Genomic DNA, 24,087 nt, shown 5'->3' on the forward strand with positions numbered 1-24,087 from the left:
CTTTGCTCTGTCTTCCACAACAAAATCCCTATGGTCACAGGCACATTCTTCTAGGGTTTTTGTGTGTAGGCATTTTTGTACATTTTGCTACAATTCTGCTTTAAATCTTCCGTATCTTAACTGTAATACAGCTTTAAATCCCGCTAACAAGCCTCCATCCTGACTGTAATCTCGTTTTAAATCTTGCAAGGGAAGCCGCCAATAGAAATGTAGGAATGTGCTGTCACTCAGTAGCTGGGGTGGCTTTAATGTATTCAGAACAAATCCATGACAGATACAAGTCAGGAGGACGGGACATTGCCCAGCAGCACAGGGAAATGTATTTATTATTATTATTTTTGAAGCAGGGTTTTTTTTTTTTTTTTATGTGAAAAGGGTAAAGTCAACTTTGATGACTAGATGAGCCATTGCCACAGTTTTTCCCGTGTTTTCTGGCTATCCATCTGTTTAATTTTTTTTTTGTATTGGGGATGTTTAATCAGGTTTTATCGGTTAAAACTGAAAATCAGAAGCCCCAAGTATACAATAGAAACGTAAAATATTTTTTTTTTTTAGCTTTGACGAAGACAACAGGAAGCAAATGAGAATTCATCCTTAAGGGTTTTATTCAGATTAGGAGACCAGCTTGTCAAAGCCCTTACATTTAGGGACTTTGCAAAAAACTTTCTTTACTTACCATGAAGGCTGCCAGAGGTCAGCAAAGCACGGGCTTTATCTGCCAAGTCACTGTTTAAAGTGCTGCCCAGTCTCAAGATGTCAATCGCTTCCTGTTTGGAGCTGTCAAAGAAATTGTTCTGAATAGTTCTTGTGACAGAACGAGCCCCATCCTTCAGCTTTCCCTGCAGATAAAAGGGTTCTTAATAACATTTCCATGCTGGGCAAAGAACTCTTTGCAATGGTTTGAAAAATTGTCTGTATAATAAACTGAATAATGTAAAAACTGAATATACTGACAATTAAACAGGGAAGGGTAAAAGGCAAGTTATTCATTGTATTGACATCTATTAACTAAAATGAAAATGAACAAAGCACTATTATTACTTTGCAACATTACTTAGTTCACTTATTTCATGATTCTTTTTCAAAATGACTAATATTGTAATGGACTGATGTTTTGTACTGCAATTTACAAATAGTGCAGTGAACAAAATGGCCTACTATTACTACAATTGAATTGATTACAGAGTTAGAAATATAAAAATACAGTCATGTACTGCCTCTTGATAGCATTTCTTCCCCACAGTGTCCTCAGGGTTAGGGTTAGGGTTTGGGTTAGCTGAAAAAACTTCTTCATCAGAAATGATCTGGCAATGGGTTTTGAGTAATGTAATGGCATTCAGATGAAACAACTAGCAACAGTCAAACGATTTGTTATATCTCTGTCAACAAATACACCAACTCACCATGTAGAAAGTGCATGTTAAAGGATCCAGAGAAAGCAGAAGAAAAGAAGTGTCAGTAAGTTATTAATAAGCATTAACTACAACAAAGAATGCATTTATCTACTGCTACAACAGTCTCTGACTGCAACAGCGTGGATAAAATAGTAATGTATGTTCAAACATTTACCGGACGCAAACTAAACTTGTTGCCAGGGTGCTAAAGCAGTGTAACAGGTAGTGCATCAATAAGGCAAACGTTTGCTGTATTTGTTTTTCAGTGATAAAAATATGTATATTTACACTACTCTTTCAGAAATGGGAATTTTCACCGCCAACTACATATTACACAGAAAAGGGCACATTTCACAGAAATCGTGAAATTGTGATAACCCTGAAAAAAATAAATAAACACAGCCTTGAGCATGACTCCACAACATATATCAGCTGCACAGTAGGAAAAACACCTTCCTGTAACAAATGCATCTGTTACAAAGCTTCTTGAAATTCAGGCAAAAGGTTCTCAAGATATAGCCTTCAAAAACATAGACAAGTCTATCCTATAAAAAAATAGGCCTACATTTACAGTAACAAATGCTTACAGGAGTACGCTAAAGAGAGACAATTAGTTCAGCTCTGTCAGTAACCATACAATTCAATTAATATTTCATTTATTTCAGTACCTTCGCTTTCCCTTCAAGGGCTCCTGTGCCAGCATAGATTTTACTTATTGAGTCTCCATTCATTGACCACATGGAACGAAAAACTTCTTGAAAGCGAGTGACCAGCTGTGGTTTCTCAGTCAAGCCCATGACCTCCAGCTGCTTCAACAGCATCTTTAGAGAAAACATATACCAGAAGGTCTGACTACGTTTTAATAAAATACACTTCAATTTTTCATACTGACTTTAGTACCTTTCTGCAACACTTACTGTTGCCCAGATTGCCTTTTAAGTTTTAATGTTTATTTTGTGTCTGATGCAGTTTAACTTATTATAATAAGCCCCACTGCATGGAGAGACACCATCCCTCCCAGTTACCAGTATTGCAGGTAAAATAACATCAACATGGAAAGAAACCACAGAACCCTCGGAGTGATTGAATTCACACCCATGCACCTTTTAAAAAAATGAAGTAGCTTTCCATTCTAAATGGTTCTTATTGCAACTACTGAAACACTGTCTTTTTTACTTTTTGAGTGTGTTTAAGTTGCTTTGAGATTCAAAGTTGCTCTTTAGTTCCAGTTCTAGTGAACGCCTACTTGATCCACTAAAAAGTGCTAGAGGTTACTAAAATACACCCCAGCTTATCTAGCCTATGTAATATAAAACTAGAACTGAAACACAGCTTCTAACCTCATACCAAGAACCTGAAACACACACACAGACTTTAAAGCTTTGGTTATAGCTTCTTTAAATTAATTTAGTTTGGTGGCTTAAATATTATAAAAGATTTGACACACGTTAAAACTCCTTGTCAAAAAGGAATATGGATGATAATGAATAGATTGTCTTGTAATTGCATTCTTTAAAAAAAATAAATAAATCTTGCACTTAGATTATATTTGCCTTTCATAGCTGAATATTTATAAAGGCTTATACACGGTGGAGTATAAATCTACTTAAATGATTACATTCCTTGTAATGCAATCAATGGGAATTGCTGTTCAGCTGATCAGAAACATTCCCTCAAAAAGCCTCAAACACAGTAATTGCCTTTATAACTCATACCAGATATAAGCCAACCAAATGTAATTAATTTGCTGTCTGAGAACTGACCTTACTCTGATGGGCGATTCAAACTAACCACCAGGGACCTGCCTGCACTAAATTAAAAGACCCATTAGCTTAAAAAGTTAACGGTAGCTTCACATGCCATTTTAATTGTTGAATTGAATTATTAAAGATGAACCTCCTTGATTATTTATTGTAATTGTGCTTCTGACAGTCATTTAAAGCATAAAGAAGTGCCACTACTTTCGAGAGGGTTTGTCTTCCTTCCTGCAGACAACGGCCCATAAAGAGATACTGTGGGACCGGTGTTACGTGCCACCAAATTAAACAGGAAAATTAACTTCATTAAGTTCTTTTTTTGGTACAAGAAAAATGGTACAGCTTTATTTTAATCTAGCCAAAAAGACCAAAAAAGTAAAAAAGTGTGAGAGAGGAAGAACTAGTAACTCAAGAGAAAGTCGCAGATAATGGGAGTCAAAGATTTAAGATCCTGATTATTTTAAGGCCATTAATGAACAATTTCTTTATCCTGCAACTCTGGCTAAAAACACTGTTCACATTTTGACTACTGATTTCAATTTTTATACTTTCAATAAAGTTTGCTAGGGGGAGGGGTTGCAAATCTTACTCACTACTCCTTTGTACCAGGGTACTGTATTTACAAACTTTACAGCATTACAGATTACAGATTACAAAAGAGCAGTGCAAGCAAGGCAAACAAGATACATCCGCCACTGTTTTACATTATTACACCTATAAATTCAACAGGAATACACATTATTTTTAAAATATGTCATTTATGTGACATCACACATGGGAAGGACAGTCACCTACAGCAAAAACCTCACTAAAAATGATGACCTTAAACTTCCATACCTCAAGTCCAATATAAGCCTGGACACTGTTTGTTCTATCCAGGCAGTCAAGGCAATTCACTCTTACAGTACCAGACTGACACCTGTAAAAATCAAAAGAATTGTACTGTTCTGTTCTCTATAGAATTTCCATTAATCTGTGCCAAAGTTCCTCCCTAAAATACACACACACACACACACACACACACACACACAAACAGTGCCGAGAAAAAGTTTGTGAACCCCAGTGATAATTAAGGAAATTCCATAGTTTTACCATGATAGCCTTCTTGAATCAAAACCAGCCTTTTCTTAAATATCCAATGGGTTTATTAACCAATTCCATGTCTTTTGAAACGAAATGATGTATGAATTAGACAAACAACGAGTAATTAAGATTCAGGGTATGTGAAAAAGTAAGGGAACCCCTGGTTTTATCAGCTCAATTAAAGGGATAATTAGAATCAAGTGTTTAAATAATTAGGTAGATCTTCAGGGGTGAGTTTGGGAGGCCCCACCCTATATAAAGATCAGAAACTTTGTGAGTTTGGTGTCCATCATACAGGTGTGTGGAAACATGTCATGCCACAATCAAAAGAAATCTCTGAGAACCTCAGTAAAACACTTATTGATGCTCATCAGTCTAGAAAGGGTTAGAAAACCATTTCTAAGGATTTGGGGCTCCACCAATCCACGGTCAGACATTCTACAAGTGAAGAAAGTTCAAGACCACTGTCACTCTACCCAGGTCGTACTAACCAGGTCGTACTACCCAAATCTCTCCAAGAACAAATCGGAAAATCATCAAGGAAGTCAAAAAGAACCGCAGAGTAACATCCAAGGATCTGCAGACCACTCTCGCCTTGGCTAATGTGAGTGTTCATGACTCAACTATCAGAAAACGACTGAACAAGACTGGTGTTCACAGAAGGATAGCCAGGAGAAAATCACTGCTCTCCAAAAAGAACATTGGCAAGTTTGCCAAAGAGCACATAGATGATCCACAAGACTTCAGGAATAATGTTCTCTGGACAGACGAGTCAAAGGTAGAACTTTTTGGCCTCAATGAGAAACGTTATGTTTGGGAAAAACCAAAAAATGGCTTGCCATCATTGACACAACCATGAATTCTGCATTGTATCAGAAGATTCTAGAGGAGAATGTCAGGCCATCCGTCCATGAGCTGAAGCTGAACAGAAAGTGGGTCATGCAGCAAGACAATGATCCTAAACATACTAGCAGATCTACAAAAGAATGGCTGCAGAAGAAGAAATTCCACACTTTAGAATGACCTAGTCAAAGTCCAGACCTAAAACCCATTGAAATGTTGTGGCAGGACCTGAAGCGAGCTGTCCATGCAAGGAAGCCCTCAAATGTCAGAGTTGAAGCAGTTCTGTAAGGAGGAATGGGCCAAAATTCCTCAAAACCAATGTGAGTGACTGACCAACAGTTATAGGAAATGCTTAGTTGAAATCATTGCTGCTCAAGGGGGTGCCACTAGTTACTGAATCTAAAGGTTCACATACTTTTTCACACATGAATATTGAATGTTAAATCATTTGTGGATAAATAAATGTTAAAAAGGTACCATGTTTTTGTGTCATTTGTTTAATCAGGTTATCTTTATCTATTATTAGGACTTAGATTTAGATCTAATAACATTTTAGGAGAAAGAAAGAGAAAGAAAAAGAAAGAAAGAAAGAAAGGTTTTTAAAAAGGGTTTTTAAAAATGTACATAAAAAGTTTAAAAGATTAAAAAAATGTTTTACTTATCAGGACGTTTTGGGAAAAAGCCCTTCAGCTGTTTAAAAAGTAAAACAGTGCAGTAAACTTGCTGTTGTTATATATATATATATATATATATATATATATATATATATATATATATATATATATATATATATATATATATATATATCTTGTTTACTTTTATAAAATAAAGCATTTATTTTGGTATTTTAAGAGCTATCTGCATATCAGACCTAGGGTCAATTACAAGTGTAATTGTGCAATTCGTAATTAATTCATTGTAGCGGAACCTTGGCACAGTTGCATACTTGTAATTAGATCAATCACAGTTCAATTACACATTTATTTGTCATTTGATCATTATTCTTGTATTTTCAACCCATTTTGGTGACCCCATTTATTTGAAAAAAATAAGTTATACTGTATATTTCTGTATTTGTACCTGTGATGATTGTCTGTTTATTTAGAATAAATAGAGCAAACATTTTATTATTAGTCAGTCACTCTGTAAGTCACTTTGGATAAAAGTGTCTGCTGAGACTAGGGGATGAACTATGCATCACAACTGCTGCTGCAGAGTCACTTACAATAGGACCTTGGTTTGACATCTCATCCGAAGGATGTTAATGTGTGTAATTGTTTGTTACTTTATGAGCACAACACTGCAATGTAATGCCATTTATTTAAAGTTTCCAGGTTTGTTTTGAGACCTACACTGTGTTGCTACAGTACTAACTGCATTCTCTTTATAATTTTTTATTGAAGCATATGGGTATAACTGTTCCCTCATGTTACAGGAAAATGCAGAGCAACAAAACAAAAATGCTTTTTTACCTCTCAATGCCATTTTCCCCAAGGTAGAAGAAACTGCACTCATCTAAGAATTTCTGAATCTGCGGTCTGAGCACACTGTTAAGTTTTTCTGCCTTCCCACCCTTGACCATTTGATGATAGTCAAAGTTAACCATTTTGACTGAAGTAACGTGCTCAGAGGCCTTCAAATGACTCTACAAAACAAAAAAATATAAAAAACAGTGAAATAAAGAAAAAGACACACTACCTTTGAGAAGCAGTACAAATCATCTTGCTGTGCAAAGATATACACACACACACACACATTTTCAGGTTACAATATTAAGTTATTACATCTATACTTGGATAGAAATGTTGAAACATGAACAGACAGCCACTCACCATGAACGCTTTACTAAGCATGTTTTCCCCTTCTTTAACTCCAAGAAGGTTAATGATTACTTGTTTGCCATACAGTCTTCCAAGGGTGCTAAAATGCCTGTAAAAATAATACAGTATTTAACAAAAACAGCATATAATTCCATTGTGGGGTGAATAATCTATCCTTATCTAGCCCACTAGTCCCTTGAAATTAAATGGACAATTCACAGCATGGGCACCTGAGATTTTCTGCAAAAATGGAATCCAGTTATCATTATCTTTTCTTTCAGCATCACATTGCACATTAAAACTCCCTCCGTCCATTCCTGAGGTTAGAACTGTTGGTTATTTCAAGCATTTAAAATTGTTATCATAATCACTTTGTTTAATCAGTTGAAATGTTTCCATCAGGCCAAAGAGAATTATTATATTATTTGTGGGGGTAACAATAAACTAAACTTACAACAGCGAATATCACGCTATGCAGGATTCAACAGGCATGAGGATGGACTAACAATTCATAATAATTTAATGAGACATGGAGAAACATGTTTTCATACCAACAATAAATTAAAAATGTATATTTTAAGAAACATTTGGCACACTGCTTTTGGGTCTGTGTTGTGTATGGTATTATCATAATTAATCAAAAACCAATAGTGTCACCAATATACCTCACACATACTGTACTTATGGAGCATTTTTTAAATACCTGTCGAAAGCTGGTGCATTTGCTTCAAATCCCCTGGACATTCTCACACGATGTGATCCAACCTAACAGAATATTATCAAAAAAGAAATGTTAAATATAAAAATGTAACACAAACACAGCTTCTGTAAATTTTCTAATATATATATGATAGTCAGCACGGTTGATAATCCAACACACATTAGCTGAAATAGCAGAAAAACAACTTAGGTCACACGTTGAGAAATTACCAAGCTGTGTTAAGGATACAACACAATTTTTAAAAAGACCTGCAGAATCACTAAAGCACAACCTTCCAGAGAATACAATTTTATTTTGCATGGATGTAAAATCCTTGTAGCCAGGTGTCCCTCGTAAAGAAACTTTAAAAGCTTGTCAAAAAGCACTAGACTAGATCAATTAATACCCACAGCAGAGGTGCTGAACATGATCAATGTAGTTTTAGAAAACAGTTATTTTACATTTGTTGATAAAAATTACAAACAAAACGATGGTACAGCAATAGGATCTAAATTAGGAATGCATTTTGCCAGTACATACATGGGGAAATGGGGAGAACAATTACTTAGAAAATCAGACAGAGAACCTTTAGAATACATTTGGTTTGTAGATGATAATTTTGGGGTTTGGACACATGGAGAAGAATCTCTTTTCCAGTTTCACAAAATGGCAAATGAAATACACAGTAATATTAAGGTGGACCTTCAACGGACAAGAAAAGAAATAGAATTTTTAGATACTGTAGAAAAACTTTAAAAAAAGAAGGTTCAATTGAGACTGACCTCTTCTATAAACCTACTGACATGCACGAGTATTTACACATGTCCTCTGCACATCCAATACACACTAAAAGGGCAATCCCAAAGGGGCTAGGAATACGAATACGTAGAATATGATCTAAAGAAAGCGACTATGTAAAACAACGACATTATTAAAAACGAATCTTAAAAAAAGAGGATACAAAAAGAAAGAATTATAGAGACAGAGTTAAGAACAGTGGATAAACGAAAAAGAGATGATCTACTAGATTATAAAAATAGAGATAAAAAGGTCAAGAGAGTCCCATTAGTAATGACTAAACTTTTGCCCAATGTCTAAACTTTTGCCCAATATTTCTAAGACAGTTTGGAAACACTTGCATATTCTACATAATTCAGAAAAATCGAAAAAAGCGTAGCTTTCAAAAGAGAAGCTAATTTAAGTGATATTCTAGTTCACAGTAAACATAAAAGAATAATTGACAGAATAGGTTCTACAAATACTTGCACTAATACATGTAAAGTTTGTAAACACATGGACAAAAGTAGAAATATAATTAAACATAAGAACACCACATATCCACTAAAAACTAATACCTACTGTAAAATAGCAATGGTGTTTATGGAATAGCCTGTGAAAAATGTGATGAAATAAAATATGTTGGAGAGACTGGAACAGCTTTATATAAAATAATTCAGAACCACCTTTCATTAATTAGAAATAAAAAAATGAATGAACCAATAATACAGCACTTCACCAGTCAAGGACATGACATAAATGATGTAAAGTTTGTAGTATCAGAACAGCTAAAATTAGACAATGTGACATATAGAAGAATAAAATAAAGTAAATGGATAAATAGACTGAACACAATTATGCCAGCGGGACTCAACAGAAAAGAATGAACTAATTAATTCCAATATATAAAAGTTAAAAATAATTAAATAAACAAAATTAATTCAAAAGTTGTACATGCTGATGCGCTGGGGAGACCATATCAAGGCTTATCCTCAGAGCCAGCATTGCATGATAATATAAATATAAGTTTATATAAAATAATGTTAATTAGAATCAATATAGATTTAAAGATACAAGTAAAAGTGATGTCACAAATAGAACACCATTACATCATGTAAGAATAAATCATGGATTTGAATATAAACAACAACAAGTAGTTGTCATGCCGTCAGACACCTATAAATACCTCCAATGTTTTGATTCAAACACAGGCTCCCTTGAGAAAGATATGTACAACATATCGAAACGTTGGGCAGCTGGCTCTTTCAGCTAATATATATATATATATATAAACATTATAATATAACATTGAAATAATAACAGAAGTATTTTATATTTTAGGACATGTCTTGCATTTCTTTCGTTGTTATTAAATCAAACACTACTAGAATGAGAAAATTGTGAAGTGTTTAGAATGTTCCTTATACCAATACAATCTGTTGTGGAACACTACGGCAGGGCAGAAAATCCCTGCTGATATAGGTAGTATTATTTAAATGCATTGGCTTTGATTTAAAATGTATTGTTTGGGGTTATTTAAAATGGGCGTGTCAGGATTTTGTAGTCCATGGTGTCAAGGCCGAAGGCCTAAAAACTACACATCCCAGAAGTCTTCAGGAATGAATGGAAACCTTTGCGGTGCATAAAATGGGAGTGTTAAATGGAATTATTGTTTAAGGGATTTGTAATTAGTGTGAGCTGCATGTATATGTAAGCTTGTGGTTTTCTGTGTTCAGGGTTGGGTGTTCAGAGGTGTCCATCCCCTAAATTAACGAATTGGGCTAATAAATTATCCCCTAAATTAGTTAATTGGACCAATTAAGCTTCAAGGTCCAAAGTACTTTAGGGTACAGTTGGAATAAAAACCTGCAGGGACATCGGCCCTCCAGGACTGAGTTGTGCACAAATGATTTAAATATTTAATTTACAATAAATACACGCATCAGCGCTTCATACCCTGTAGTAATAAGTCTGTCTCTTCCTGTCTGACATCACCATATGGCATACTTGACATATATGGTGTCCAGTGTGGGATTATAGTGCCTCCACGGACCCAGGTGAGGTACTGTGAGTACACATTTTTGTTATTGAAAGAATTTTTTTTGTGTGTGTGTGTGTGTGTGTGTGTTTTGAAAACGAAAAGGACTGACATGTGGTGACGTCAGGCCAGGAGGAGACAGACGCAGTACTGTGGAGACATACTCAGTACTGCGGAAACAGACCCAGTACTGCGGAGACAGACTCAGTACTGCTGGGTTTGAAGCACTGATGTGTGTATTTATTGTAAATGAAATATTTAAACAAAACAAAACAAAATACTTTTCAATGATGGCCAAAACAAAATGGACAAAACACAGCAAACACTAAACAAAACAAGCACCATGCTGGTTAAAAGCCAGCAAGAGTAGCAATTGTTATGTATTTTTTATTTCACGTTCTTATTTTCTTGCTCTCACTTTCCACCATTGCACACCCAACCCTGAACAGAGAAAACCACAAGCTTATATACACATGCACCTCTTCAAAGAATAATTCAATATAACACTCCCATTATAAATGCACCCTAGTGGCATCATTTTATTTCCTACCCGTATTCCTTAAGTGACACGCCTCAATGAACCTCAGTTTCAACTGAGAGATTGCTGTGACTGGATACAAACTGAGAAGCTGCGGTTGCAGTGATAGGTGCAGCGTTTTGAAGCAGGGAGGGAGAGGAGGCAAGAGAAGACAGAGCATAAGATAGGGAGAATATATAAATACAATTCATTTTTTACCTCAGAATCTAATAAGTTGGATTGTTATGTTGACATTGTATTATTTATTTTCTTTTATAACAGTTTGATATATCTAATATTCAGTGCCTACAGAAAGTCTACACCCCCTTTCAAAATATTCACCTTTTGTTGCCTTATAGCCTGGAATTAAAATGCATATATATATATATATATATATATATATATATATATATATATATATATATATATATATATATATATATAATTCATTTATCTACACATCCTACCCTACAACTTCCAAGTGAAAAAAATATTCTAGAAATTTGTAGAAAATTTATTAAAAATAAAAACTGAAACAGCTTGGTTGGATAAGTGTCAACCCCCCTTGTAATAGCAATCCTAAATTAGCTCAGGTGTAACCAAATCACCTTTAAAATCAGGCACCAAGTTAAGTGGCCTCCACCTGTGTTAAATTGTAGTGATTCACATGATTTCAGGATAAATTCAGCAGTTCCTGTATGTTCCCTCTGCTGGGTAGTGCACTTCAAAGCAAAAACTCAACTATGAGCACCAAAAGAATTCCGGGACAAAGTTGTTTGAAAGGCACAGATCAGGGGATAAGTATAAAAAAATATCAAAGGACTTGAATATCCCTTGGAGCACGGTCATGACGATTATTAAGAAGTGGAAGGTGTATGGCACCACAAAGACCCTGCCTAGATCAGGCTGTCCGTCCAAACTGAATGACTGAGCAAGAAAGAGACAGATCAGAGAGGCTACCAAGAGGCCAATGGCAACTTTGCAAGAGCTACAGGCTTTTATGGCCAAGACTGGTCAAAGTGTGCATGTGACAACAATATCCCAAGCCTGGCCTGTATGGTAGGGTGGCAAGAAGGAAGCCATTACTCAAGAAAGCCCACCTTGAATCCCATTTGAAGTATGCAAAAAACCACTCAGGAGATTCTATAGTCATGTGGCAAAAAGTTTTGCGGTCTGACGAAACTAAAATGGAACTTTTTGGCTTAAATGCAAAAAGCGTTATGTTTGGTGCAAACTCAACACAGCGCATCACCCAAAGAACACCATCCCTACTGCGAAGCATGGTGTTAGCAACATCATGTTATAGGGATGTTTCTCATCAGCGGGGACTGGGGCACTTGTCAGGATAGAAGGGAAAATATATTAATGGAGCAAAGTACAGAGAAGTCCTTGAGGAAAACCTGCTGTCCTCTGCAAGAAAGCTGAAACTGGGAGGGAAGTTCACCTTTCAGCATGACAACGACCCAAAGCACACAACCAAAGCTACACTGAAGTGGCTAAAGAACAAAAAGGTAAATGTCCTTGAGTGGCCCAGTCAGAGCCCTGACCTAAATCCAATCGAAAATTTGTGGAATGATTTGAAGATTGCTGTCCATCAACGCTCCCCAAGGAACTTGACAGAGCTTGAACAGTTTTGTAAAGAAGAATGGTCAAATACTGCAAAATCTAGGTGTGCAAAGTTGGTAGAGACCTCTCCCAACAGACTCACAGCTGTAATTGCTGCCAAAGATGAGTCTGTTTAAATGCATGAAACTCTGAGGCACTGACACAACAAAAGTTCAAGGGAGTGTAGACTTTCTATAGACTTTCTACGTATATTATTGTAGTTTTCGATATTATACAATATTCATTCTCAAGACAGTATTTTAGGACACATGTTGTGTAAATACCAATAAGTTTTTGTTTCTTTAACCAGTGGTTAAAGAAACAGGCTTGTAACCAGCAGGTACCCGGTTCAAATCCCAGCTCAGCCACTGTCTCATTGTTTGACTCTGAGCAAGTCACTTAACCTCCTTGTGCTCTGTCTTTCAGGCGAGACGTACCTGTAAGTGACTCTGCAGCAGATGCACAGTTCACACACCCTAGCCTCATATCTTGTAAAGTGATTTGTGATGGTGGGCCACTATGAAAGGTGCTATATAAAAATAAAGATTATTATTATTATTATTATTATTATTATTATTATTATTATTATTATTATTATTATTATAGTATGGAAACTGAACCACGTCAGGGTAAATCCTTCTATCTGTGACCATCGTTTCTGTTGAATTGGCCTCGTGTAAATTGCCTTGTCAACAAATAAACTAGTCTGCGAAATGTCATGATGATGATGATGATTATTATTATTATTATTATTATTATTATTATTATTATTATATTATTATTATTATTATTATTATTATAGAAGATGTAAAATAAGGTACTGCATGTAAACATCTTAAGTATACAAAAAATGATTTGTATTTCAATAATGTGCGTCCTAAAATATTATCTTGAGAAGGAATATTGTATAATACGGAAAACTACAATAACCTAGGTATCGGATTTATCTATGACTACTATAAAACAAAATAAATAATACAATGTCACTATAACAATTCAACTTATTAGGTACTGAGGTAGAAATAAACTAGTACTTGTATCATTAGATATTCTCCTTGTCTTGTTAAATGCTGTCTACTCTCTCACCTTCCTCTCCCTCCCTGCTTCAAAACTCTGCCCCCAATCAGAGCAGCAGTAGCCTCTCAGTTTGTATATAATCATAGCAGCTGTAGCCTCTCAGTTTGTATCCAATGCATTTAAATAATAATACCTCTATCAGCAGGGCTTTTCTACCCTGCCACAAACACCAATGCTCACATTTTTCTTTGTGTGTCATCTGTGTCAATGAATCACAGTCCTATTGTCATTTCTTAAAGTGAAATAGAAAAGATTTAATCTTCATGTTTTACGCAGAATAACTCCCAATGGGTATATACACTTTACAGGGTTTACAGCAGAAATGGGATGGCAGTATTCTATGCACATTACTCCTTGGTATGAGTATTGTTCTTCATTTTTTATTATTTGTTTATTTCAACTTATTTAAACAATTGTGAGTTACAAATAACAATTCGTATTACCTGAATACCAGGTTGTTCCCAGAACAATGGAACTGACCCACGGACTTGTATGAAAGAGGACACACAGTCATCCAGGAAAATCACCTGTGAAGAGACAGTGACGCTTCGTGTATGAAAGCCTTCAGTCAATCAACAGTGAGTGAAAAATAATTCAACAATAGACCATGAAACACATTAAAACAGTTATTTGATTGTTTTCCTAACTTTCCAGTCTGAACACAACAATGCAATTAGACAAGAAGGTGCTTTATTTAGTTTAAAATGTAGAAATGAGCCGACTGCTTTTTATTTTTCCCCAATGTCTAACAGATACTGTAATAAAGCACGCATGTCCTTGTAACACTGTAGGTGTGGCTTGTCAAAAGCATGTGCATTATAAAGAGAACACAACCCTGATTCAGGCATTTTAGTCTTAAGTAAAGCATCATATAACAAGGAAACATGTAAACTAGTCATAATAAGTTAACAGAACAACAATCAGGAAGGGGACATACTGTAACAATGTCTTTGTTATTTACACAGCTCTTTAATGTTGTGGTTGCTTAGTTGTAGATTGTTGATACAGTTGTGTGCCTAGCCTTACAGTTTGTTTTGCATTATCCTCTTCAAGTACTGTATTGTGAAGACATTGTTCTTTACATAAATTTGATGTTGAATGAGTCCAGTTTTACTTGTCCTTTTGAAATATGAATATTACATCCAGTCATAACTGTAATTCTTCTAATAGGAATGGTCTTTTCACCTTTGCCTCGGTTGGTGTGCTACTGTACATCACATAAGGTTGAACTGGCCTACACTTAACATCATAGTCACAATGAAAGTAATGAAATACTGTACCTGCTCTGTTTCTACAAAATTAGCAACTTGGCCATCATCATTGGTCCCACGGACATTAAACCTGGTCCCCGCTCTTTCACAGCTCAGACGGGAGATCACACAGGCTTTGGCCTGTTTGTGCCCTGCATAGATTGTTCTGACCTCCACTCCTCCACACATGAGGCGCAGCAACCAGTCATCGCACTTCACCCCATAGTGCTTCAGATGCAGGTGCAGGGACTGGGTCCTGTCAAACACAGACAAATACCACTCATATTTGTGACTGTTTATGACAGTACACTAGTATATACAATCTCTTTACACAACCCAAGATGAAGGTTTGCAAACACCTGTGCTACCGAGTACTAATAACAAAGTGCAACTGTGTTTCAATGTTCAATCTCTACTCAAATTAATTAAACACAATTAAGCTTACTATCACTTGGACTGAAACAAGTGAATTTTTATTTATCTCTCCTAAATAAGTAGACTGGATGTATTTGACAGTATAACGATATACATTAACAATAAATACAAAATTTAAATGTAAGCTGTAAGTGGGGGATAGATTTTTTATTTTTTTTATGTGAGACTGCATACTAATAAAATGTATTAGTATTAACAATGTAAGTGTAATTTGTATATCTGCTTAACAAACGTTATTGCAACTCGAAAAATAAGCATTATTTCACTTCAGTCATGGAAAAAAATTAGCTCTATGCATGCTGTTGTAACTAAGTTAGGCCACGATTCACAGCAATCACATAATGCACTTGTAATATTATTATTGTGCACTTTGTTTTTTCATTATTTTTTTACAGACATTATTTTGTATAATTAGGTCTTTGGGAAGAAACAATACATTATTAAAAAGCAATCATTTAACGTCTTTGTAAACCATGGTAAATTCCTGTAGTTCAATACCAACCAAGATAGATGAGAAAGAAAGTATTCAGACCCCTGACCAATTCTCTCATATTACCGAATTACAAATGGTACATTGAAATTTCGTTCTATTCGATATTTTACTTTAAAACACTCGAAATCAATTATTGTAAGGTGACTTTGGTTTTATGTTGGGAAATATTTTTAAGAAAAATAAAAAACTGAAATCTTGCTTGCATAAGTATTCAACCCCTGTGCTGTGGAAGCTCCCAGTTTGCACCGATGAAAGAAACTGCCCTAACGAAGACAGTTACCTTACCAGTGGCCTCCACCTGTGAACCATTAAAGTTGCTGTCACATTTTCTGGATAAAAACCCCACTATTGAAGGATCATTGGTAAGGCTGTGAATCTGAAGGAAAATGAAGACCAAAGAGCGTTCTACAGAAGTTAGAGATAAAGTAATACAAATGCATAGATTAGGGAAAGGGTACAAAATAATATCCAAGTGTTTGGATATCCCAGCGAGCACAGTTAGATCAATAATCAGGAAGTGGAAGCTGCATCACACCACCCAGGCACTGCCAAGAAAAGGCCGTCCCCCAAAACTCAGCGCTCAAACAAGAAGGAGACTTGTGAGAGAAGCCACAGAGAGGCCAACAATCATTTTGAAGGAGCTACAGAGGTGTACCAGTCAACCATATCAAGAGCTCTGCATAACACTGGCCTGTATGGGAGGGTGGCAAGAAAGAAGCCGTTACTCAGAAAGCACGTCTGGAGTTTGCCAGAAAGCATGAGAGTGACCCAGCTGCGATGTGGGAAAAGGTTTTGTGGTCAGATGAGACCAAGATAGAGCTTTTTGGCCAAAACTCAAAGCGCTATGTGTGGCGCAAACCTAACACTGCCCATGCCTCAAGACACACCATCCCTACAGCAAAGTATGGTGTTGGCAGCATCATGCTGTGGGGATGCTTCTCATCAGCAGGGACTGTGCATCTTGTTACAATTGAAGGAAGAATGGATGGAGAAAAATACAGGAAAAATACTGCAAGAGAATCTGCTTTATTCCACTAAAAAACTGAAGCTTGGGAGGAAATTCGCCTTTCAGCAAGACAATGATCCCAAGCACAAGGCCAAAGCAACATTGGAGTGGCTCAAGAACAAAAAGGTGAATGTCCTACAGTGGCCCAGTCAAAGTCCTGATCTCAATCCCATTGAGAATCTGTGGCACTATTTGAAAATTGCGGTCCACAAGCGTCGTCCAACCAACCTGAATAACCTGGAGCAAATCTGCCAAGAAGAATGGGCCAAAATCACTCCGACACTGTGCGCAAAGCTGGTACATACTTACCCCAAAAGACTTAAAGCTGTTATTGCAGCGAAAGGTGGCTCTACCAAATATTAATGTGTGGAGGTTAAATACTTATGCAATAACTGATTTTGAGTTTCAGTGTTTTAAAATAAAATGTCGAACAGAACGAAATTTCAATGTACCATTTGTAATTCAGTAATATGAGAGAATTGGTCAGGGGTCTAAATACTTTTGCAAGGCACTGTATGTATGTGTGTGTGTGTGTGTGTGTGTGTGTGTGTGTGTCTATATATATATATATATATATATATATATATATATAAGATATATATATATATATATATAGACACACACACACACACACAATGAGTGTACAAAACATTTGGAACACCTGCTCTTTCCATGAAATAGACTGCAGAGGTGAATCCAGGTGAAAACTACGATCCCGTATTGATGTAACCTGTTAAATCCACTTCAATCAGTGTAGATAAAGGGCAGACAGGTTAAAGAAAGATTTTTAAGCCTTGACACAATTGAGACATGGATTGTGCATGAGTGCCATTCAGAAGGGTATGGTAGTAGGTGCCAGGCACGCCAGTTTGAGTGTGTCAAGAACTACAATGCTGCTGGGTTTTTCATGCTCAACTGTTTCCTGTGTATATCAAGGATTGTCCACCACCCAAAGGACATCCAGCCAACGACAGGCCAGTGGTCGAAAATGGCTCATTGATGAAAGAGGCCAAAGGAGGCTGACATGAATTGTGCAGAGCAACAGACTGGCTACAGTTAGTCAACTGACAGTCCAGTACCACATTGGTGCCGAAAGACCCATAAAAGAATGCACAACTTGTCGTACCTTGACATGAATGGGGTATGGCAGCCGACGACCTAACAGAGTTCCACTTCTGTCAGCAAAACACAAGAAACTGTGGTTGCAGTGGGCTAAGGAAGGAAAACTCTTTGGACACTGGAGGATTGGAAAAAAATTGCCTGGTCTGATGAATCCCGGTTCCTGCTGTTTCATGCTGATGGAAGGACTAGGGTATGGAGAAAACCACGAGTACATGCATCCATCATGCTGCGTGTCAACATTGCAGGCTGGTGGTGGTGGTGTGATGGTGTGGGGTGTGTTTTCATGGCACACATTGGGCCCCTTGATAAAAGTGGAGCAACGCTTGAATTCAGCTTACTGCAGTGGCCTGCCTAGTCACCAGATCTCAATCCAATTGAGCATCTGTGGGATGAGATGGAACAAGCTATTCGGAGCAGAGATCCACTACCAGCCAACTTGACACAACTGTGGGAAGCACTGGAGTCAACATGGGCCAGCATCCCCATGGAACGCTTTCGACACCTTGTAGAGTCCATGCCCCGACGAATTGAAGCTGTTCTGAGGGCAAAAGGGGGTGCAACTCAATATTAGGAAGGTGTTCCTAATGTTTTGTACACTCAGTGTGTGTGTATATATATTCTACTCTTTTATTTTTCTTTAAAACTAGGATAGTAACATTTAGTCTTTATAAACTGTGATTGTTTACCGCTAGGCCTACTGACAAAATAATATAAGCAATGCGATTAAAGATTGGCAACATTTTGACGTGTAAAGCCTTTTAATAATATACAGTAAATAAATCTTTGTGATCACACGATCAACTGCAGCCTACACCTGACTAACAATGACATTTTTAAATACACACCGGAAGAAAAAGTTGACAAACGTTTAACACTTTAGTCTGAGTATAAAGACATAACAGAAAACTTTGCATCACACATATTTTACAGACAGAAAATAAATAAATAAAACCAAGAAAGAGGTGTGCGAACACATTACCATACAATCTGGCAAATAAAATGATCAGACAGAAAATGCTGACGGCAGTTAACTTCCCCTTTAATTAAATAGCTGCCACACCTTCCTTTCATCTTACTAAGCTTGCGTGATCTACTTTTTCCCTAGGACATTGGAATGGAGTGATAGTTGAATTTCTTAAAAAAAACTCTCAATACAGTAAATGCATCCTAATCAGAACACATTAATCATGCCCACGTTCTTCCTGCTCTCTACCTAATGGAATGCTCTTTATCTACAATGGATTAAGTCACAGTTTAAAACTACACACTACATACACTCAAGTGTGCAGCACTCGGTTATGTGAAGATAAATGCCAAAGACAAACACTGTCTTTTCTTGGACTCTGTATTTTTTCGGGGTTTACAAAAACATTTCAAAAGGGCTAGCCTTCTATGACTTACAGGAAATAACCAACTATTTTCCTGGATAAAAATAAAAACATTTGAAACACAGATGTGAGATGGAGCTCATTGGATTTAAAGTTACTGTGAAGGCAATTAAGTACAAAACTGCTCATCACTTCACTTAGCCAACACGTTTGAACAGGTACGTGCTAATAAAATGACACTCCCAGCATACCTTCATTCTTGCGCTCATTCATATGCTTGTATGCAGGCAACATAACGTATTGTGCAGTATGATTTGAGAACCACCATTCTGAGACTCAGCTGACGTGTAATCACATTTTAAAATATCTGGCCTTTCCAAATGCAGAGGGGCCACATATCAATAACTATTGGCATTGGGGTTTGTTCTATCTGATACATTGCATCCACTCCTGTCTATGACACTCCTTTTAAATCTTTCAACTCTTATCAGTTTTTATACTTGTAATATTTTTTTCTTTATTTCACTTAGAGATGATCAACATGAATGGTGCTCTCCAGTCATATCTTAAATATGCTGTCCTAATACCTATGTGATGGTGTTGAATAGGTGTGTGCCAATATTATCAATACAGTGACCTCTGGATCGGTACACTGCGATACTTTATTTTACACACAAACACAAACACACACACACACAGTGCCTTGCAAAAGTATTCGGACCCCTGACCAGTTCTCTCATATTACTGAATTACAAATGGTAGATTGAAATTTCGTTCTGTTCGATATTTTATTTTAAAACACTTAAACTCAAAATCAATTATTGTAAGGTGACATTGGTTTTATGTTGGGAAATATTTTTAAGAAAAATAAAAAACTGAAATATCTTGCTTGCATAAGTATTCAACCCCCACACATTAATATTTGGTAGAGCCACCTTTCGCTGCAATGACAGCTTTAAGTCTTTTGGGGCAAGTATGTACCAACTTTGCACACATTGTCGTAGTGATTTTGGCCCATTCTTCTTGGCAGATTTGCTCCAGATTGTTCAGGTTGGTTGGACGACGCTTGTGGACCGCAATTTTCAAATAGTGCCACAGATTCTCAATGGGATTGAGATCGGGACTTTGACTGGGCCACTGTAGGACATTCACCTTTTTGTTCTTGAGCCACTCCAATGTTGCTTTGGCCTTGTGCTTGGGATCATTGTCCTGCTGAAAGGTGAATTTCCTCCCAAGCTTCAGTTTTTTAGCGGACTGAAGCAGATTCTCTTGCAGTATTTTCCTGTATTTTGCTCCATCCATTCTTCCTTCAATTGTAACAAGATGCACAGTCCCTGCTGATGAGAAGCATCCCCACAGCATGATGCTGCCACCACCATACATCACTGTAGGGGTGGTGTGTCTTGAGGCATGGGCAGTGTTAGGTTTGCGCCACACATAGCGCTTTGAGTTTTGGCCAAAAAGCTCTATCTTGGTCTCATCTGACCACAAAACCTTTTCCCACATCGCAGCTGGGTCACTCTCATGCTTTCTGGTAAACTCCAGACGTGCTTTCAGATGGTACTTTTTGAGTAACGGCTTCTTTCTTGCCACCCTCCCATACAGGCCAGTGTTATGCAGAGCTCTTGATATGGTTGACTGGTGCACCACTACTCCACTCCCAGCCACTGAACTCAGTAGCTCCTTCAAAATAATTGTTGGCCTCCCTGTGGCTTCTCTCACAAGTCTCCTTCTTGTTTGAGCGCTGAGTTTTGAGGGACGGCCTTTTCTTGGCAGTGCCTGGGTGGTGTGATGCAGCTTCCACTTCCTGATTATTGATTATTGATCCAACTGTGCTCACTGGGATATTCAAACACTTGGATATTATTTTGTACCCTTTCCCTAATCTATGCATTTGTATTACTTTATCTCTAACTTCTGTAGAATGCTCTTTGGTCTTCATATTCCTTCAGATTGACAGCCTTCCCAATGATCCTTCAACATGGGGGTTTTTATCCAGAAAATGTGACAGCAACTTTAATGGTTCACAGGTGGAGGCCAATGGTAAGGTAATTGTGTCCTCGTTAGGGCAATTTCTTTCATCGGTGCAAACTGGGAGCTTCCACAGCACAGGGGTTGAATACTTATGCAAGCAAGATATTTCAGTTTTTTTTTATTTTTCTTAAAAATATTTCCCAACATAAAACCAATGTCACCTTACAATAATTGATTCTGAGTTTCAGTGTTTAAAAATAAAATATCAAACAGAACGAAATTTCAATGTACCATTTGTAATTCGGTAATATGAGAGAATTGGTCAGGAGTCTGAATACTTTTGCAAGGCACTGTATATATATATATATATATATATATATATATATATATATATATATATATATATATATAGAGAGAGAGAGAGAGAGAGAGAGAGAGAGAGAGAGAGAGAGAGAGAGAGAGAGAGAGAGAGAGAGAGAGAGAGAGAGATTATTATTATTTTTTTTTTTTTTATGTGAGACTGCATACTAATAAAATGTATTAGTATGTACTCTAGCAGCCTCTCCACAGTTTTTCAATCCCTGTGTGTCAAGCAAACCGGAGAGCTAAGCGGTGGCAGGTTATATTGCTGATCATCGAATTGTATAAAGTGAACAGTGCAGCCTTACTAGATATATTTTGCATCAAGGACTAACCCGAAGTTCTTGCTAAGTCATGTTTTCCAAAACTACGAGGCAATAATCAAGTACTGATGCTCAAGAAATACAACAAATCCCATTTTAATCGTCTACCAGACCGATGGTACATTAGTTTAGGATCATCACAATTGTCACCATGGCTGAAGTTGGCAACATCAGATCTGTCAGTAAATGTATGTGTGATAACATCTACTGTACTACTCGCTATGTATAACCTACACTGGAATGTAGTGAATTACATTGACAATTGGCTGCTCTTTTTATTTATGTTACGGTAAAAGTTAGAATCTGGTAAATCTTAGGTTTAACCAGTAACTGTCAACATTTACCAAGTAAGGTAGTAAACATCCAGAATTATCTGGCTTTTAGGACATTTACCGAAAGATTATTGGCAAAGGCACTTTACTGCGGAGATTTGCCTGTAAATCTCAAGAATAGTCAAGCGTTACCATGTTTATTTCGGACACTGACAACTTTACTTAGTAAAGTCGACATTTACCAGTAAATCTTCAGATTTGCCAATATTCCAATTTTTACCATAACATATGCATTGATTCTAGAATTGGTTTGTCAATGCTGTAGGAAATGTGTGAGGTGTAGAGGCTGAAATTTGGAGAATCGTTTCATGGGAAAGAATACCGCAGCACTGGACAGAGATGATGGGGGAAAAAGGAAAGGCCATTGCCCCATTGTGGCTCATCCCTTGTTACTGCAGCACCCCATTTGTCTAATGCAGGGGTTCTCAAACTTTGTAATAGTGGGCCTCCCTTGAGTAACTGAAAAACAATGGAATATGTAAAAGACGCTGCACTTCTTCATACACGACACACTGACCATTATACAAGCACAGTGAAAGCATGGGAGAGCATGGGAACGTAAGTACACTAAAATATTATAATCCCTGTTGACATATTACTAAAACTAACATAAGGAACTAGCAATAACAGACCAACTATATTAAATTTTGATAATACAATATTCCATTTTAAAAATGCTTAAGTGTTTTAATAATTATTTTATGGCTTGTATTTTGGTAGAAAGGAGATAAAAGTATTGTACACATATTGAAGCAAGTACTTAAGGAAGGCGTAAGCATAGAAAATAGTACACGTCTATGATATATGTTGTATTGTAAATCAATACTATATGTGAATGCATTATACATCTGCATAACTTCAAACACAATACCAAAGAAACTACATAGTTCAACATACGTTTAGACAAAACTGAAGACTTATTTATTACTGTTTTTTTTTTGTTAGTTTGTTTTAGATTTGGAATCACCTAATTTGAAATGTCCAATTTTAAGCCCGGCTGCAACCTCCAAGCTGACTTGGGAGAGACGAACACGAACACAAACACATGCGTCCTCCAAAATGTGTTCCGTCAGCCGTCCTCTTCTTTTCACTCTGCAGGCCCACCATGCAGTCACCTCAGACCTACAGCGTCGGAGGACCACACACCTCTGGGCCGTTTGTGGGCAGGCCGGGCAGCGCCCGACCAATTATGTGCCGCCCCCTGAGAACTCCCGTCTACGGCCAGCAATGGAATAGCCTGGACTCGAACCGGCGACCTCCAGGCTACAGGGCATATCCTGCACTCCATGCAGAGAGCCTTTTGTAGGTGGTGTTTGTTTCGGGTAGTGAGTTTTTCGAGGATTAGCGCTTATGTTTCTGTGCCACTTGGCATTAAATGTTGCACAACACGGTTAAAAAAGATTCAGCCCAGCTGGTGACGTATTAGCCTCTGGGACCTGCTTATTATCTGAATAGCTCTAAATAAAAAGCATGTATGCTGCAGCGGCAGAGAGCTGCAACTTTAATAAAAGAAACAAGGTGGCAGAGACAGGCACTGCGTCTCTTCTCGAAATGTCACATGCCCCCCTAGGGAAGAGTGCCTCACAGTGACAGGGTAGCTGTGTCGTGACGTCAGGCCAGAATGCAGGAACCAAAAACAAACAATGAGGCACTTTATTTTTAAATAACAAAATTTAACAAAAAAGACACTGCTCACCAAGAAAAATAAAACAGGTACACAAAACAAAATCATGAACACAAAAAACTAAACACACAGGTCAGGCTGGGCAGATCACTTTCACTGATCCTGTGTATCTTTTAGTTTAGTTTTTAAACTGCTCTCGCTCTGTTCTCTCCTCTAAACACCCACCCCG

At 37.1% G+C, this 24,087-nt stretch overlaps 1 protein-coding gene across 10 annotated transcripts in view; it reads right to left on the minus strand.

Moving 5' to 3' along the window:
• The window catches only part of LOC121320416 (synaptojanin-1-like), an 83,667-nt gene that overhangs the window by 33,777 nt on the left and 25,803 nt on the right, over positions 1 to 24,087 (minus strand). For 9 of the 10 annotated variants that reach the window (XM_041258722.1, XM_041258727.1, XM_041258725.1 and 6 more), the window contains exons 5-12: positions 14,892 to 15,117; positions 14,055 to 14,138; positions 7,601 to 7,662; positions 6,910 to 7,006; positions 6,550 to 6,722; positions 3,989 to 4,070; positions 2,063 to 2,215; positions 677 to 839 (exon numbers count right to left, since the gene is read on the minus strand). In XM_041258722.1, coding sequence (XP_041114656.1) covers positions 677 to 839; positions 2,063 to 2,215; positions 3,989 to 4,070; positions 6,550 to 6,722; positions 6,910 to 7,006; positions 7,601 to 7,662; positions 14,055 to 14,138; positions 14,892 to 15,117 — 1,040 coding nt within the window. The remainder of the gene's footprint in view (positions 1 to 676; positions 840 to 2,062; positions 2,216 to 3,988; positions 4,071 to 6,549; positions 6,723 to 6,909; positions 7,007 to 7,600; positions 7,663 to 14,054; positions 14,139 to 14,891; positions 15,118 to 24,087) is intronic. The other variant, XM_041258721.1, reaches the window with a different exon arrangement.

Source organism: Polyodon spathula, chromosome 9 (genome assembly GCF_017654505.1).
Source record: "Polyodon spathula isolate WHYD16114869_AA chromosome 9, ASM1765450v1, whole genome shotgun sequence".
Classification (NCBI taxonomy): Eukaryota; Metazoa; Chordata; class Actinopteri; order Acipenseriformes; family Polyodontidae; genus Polyodon; species Polyodon spathula.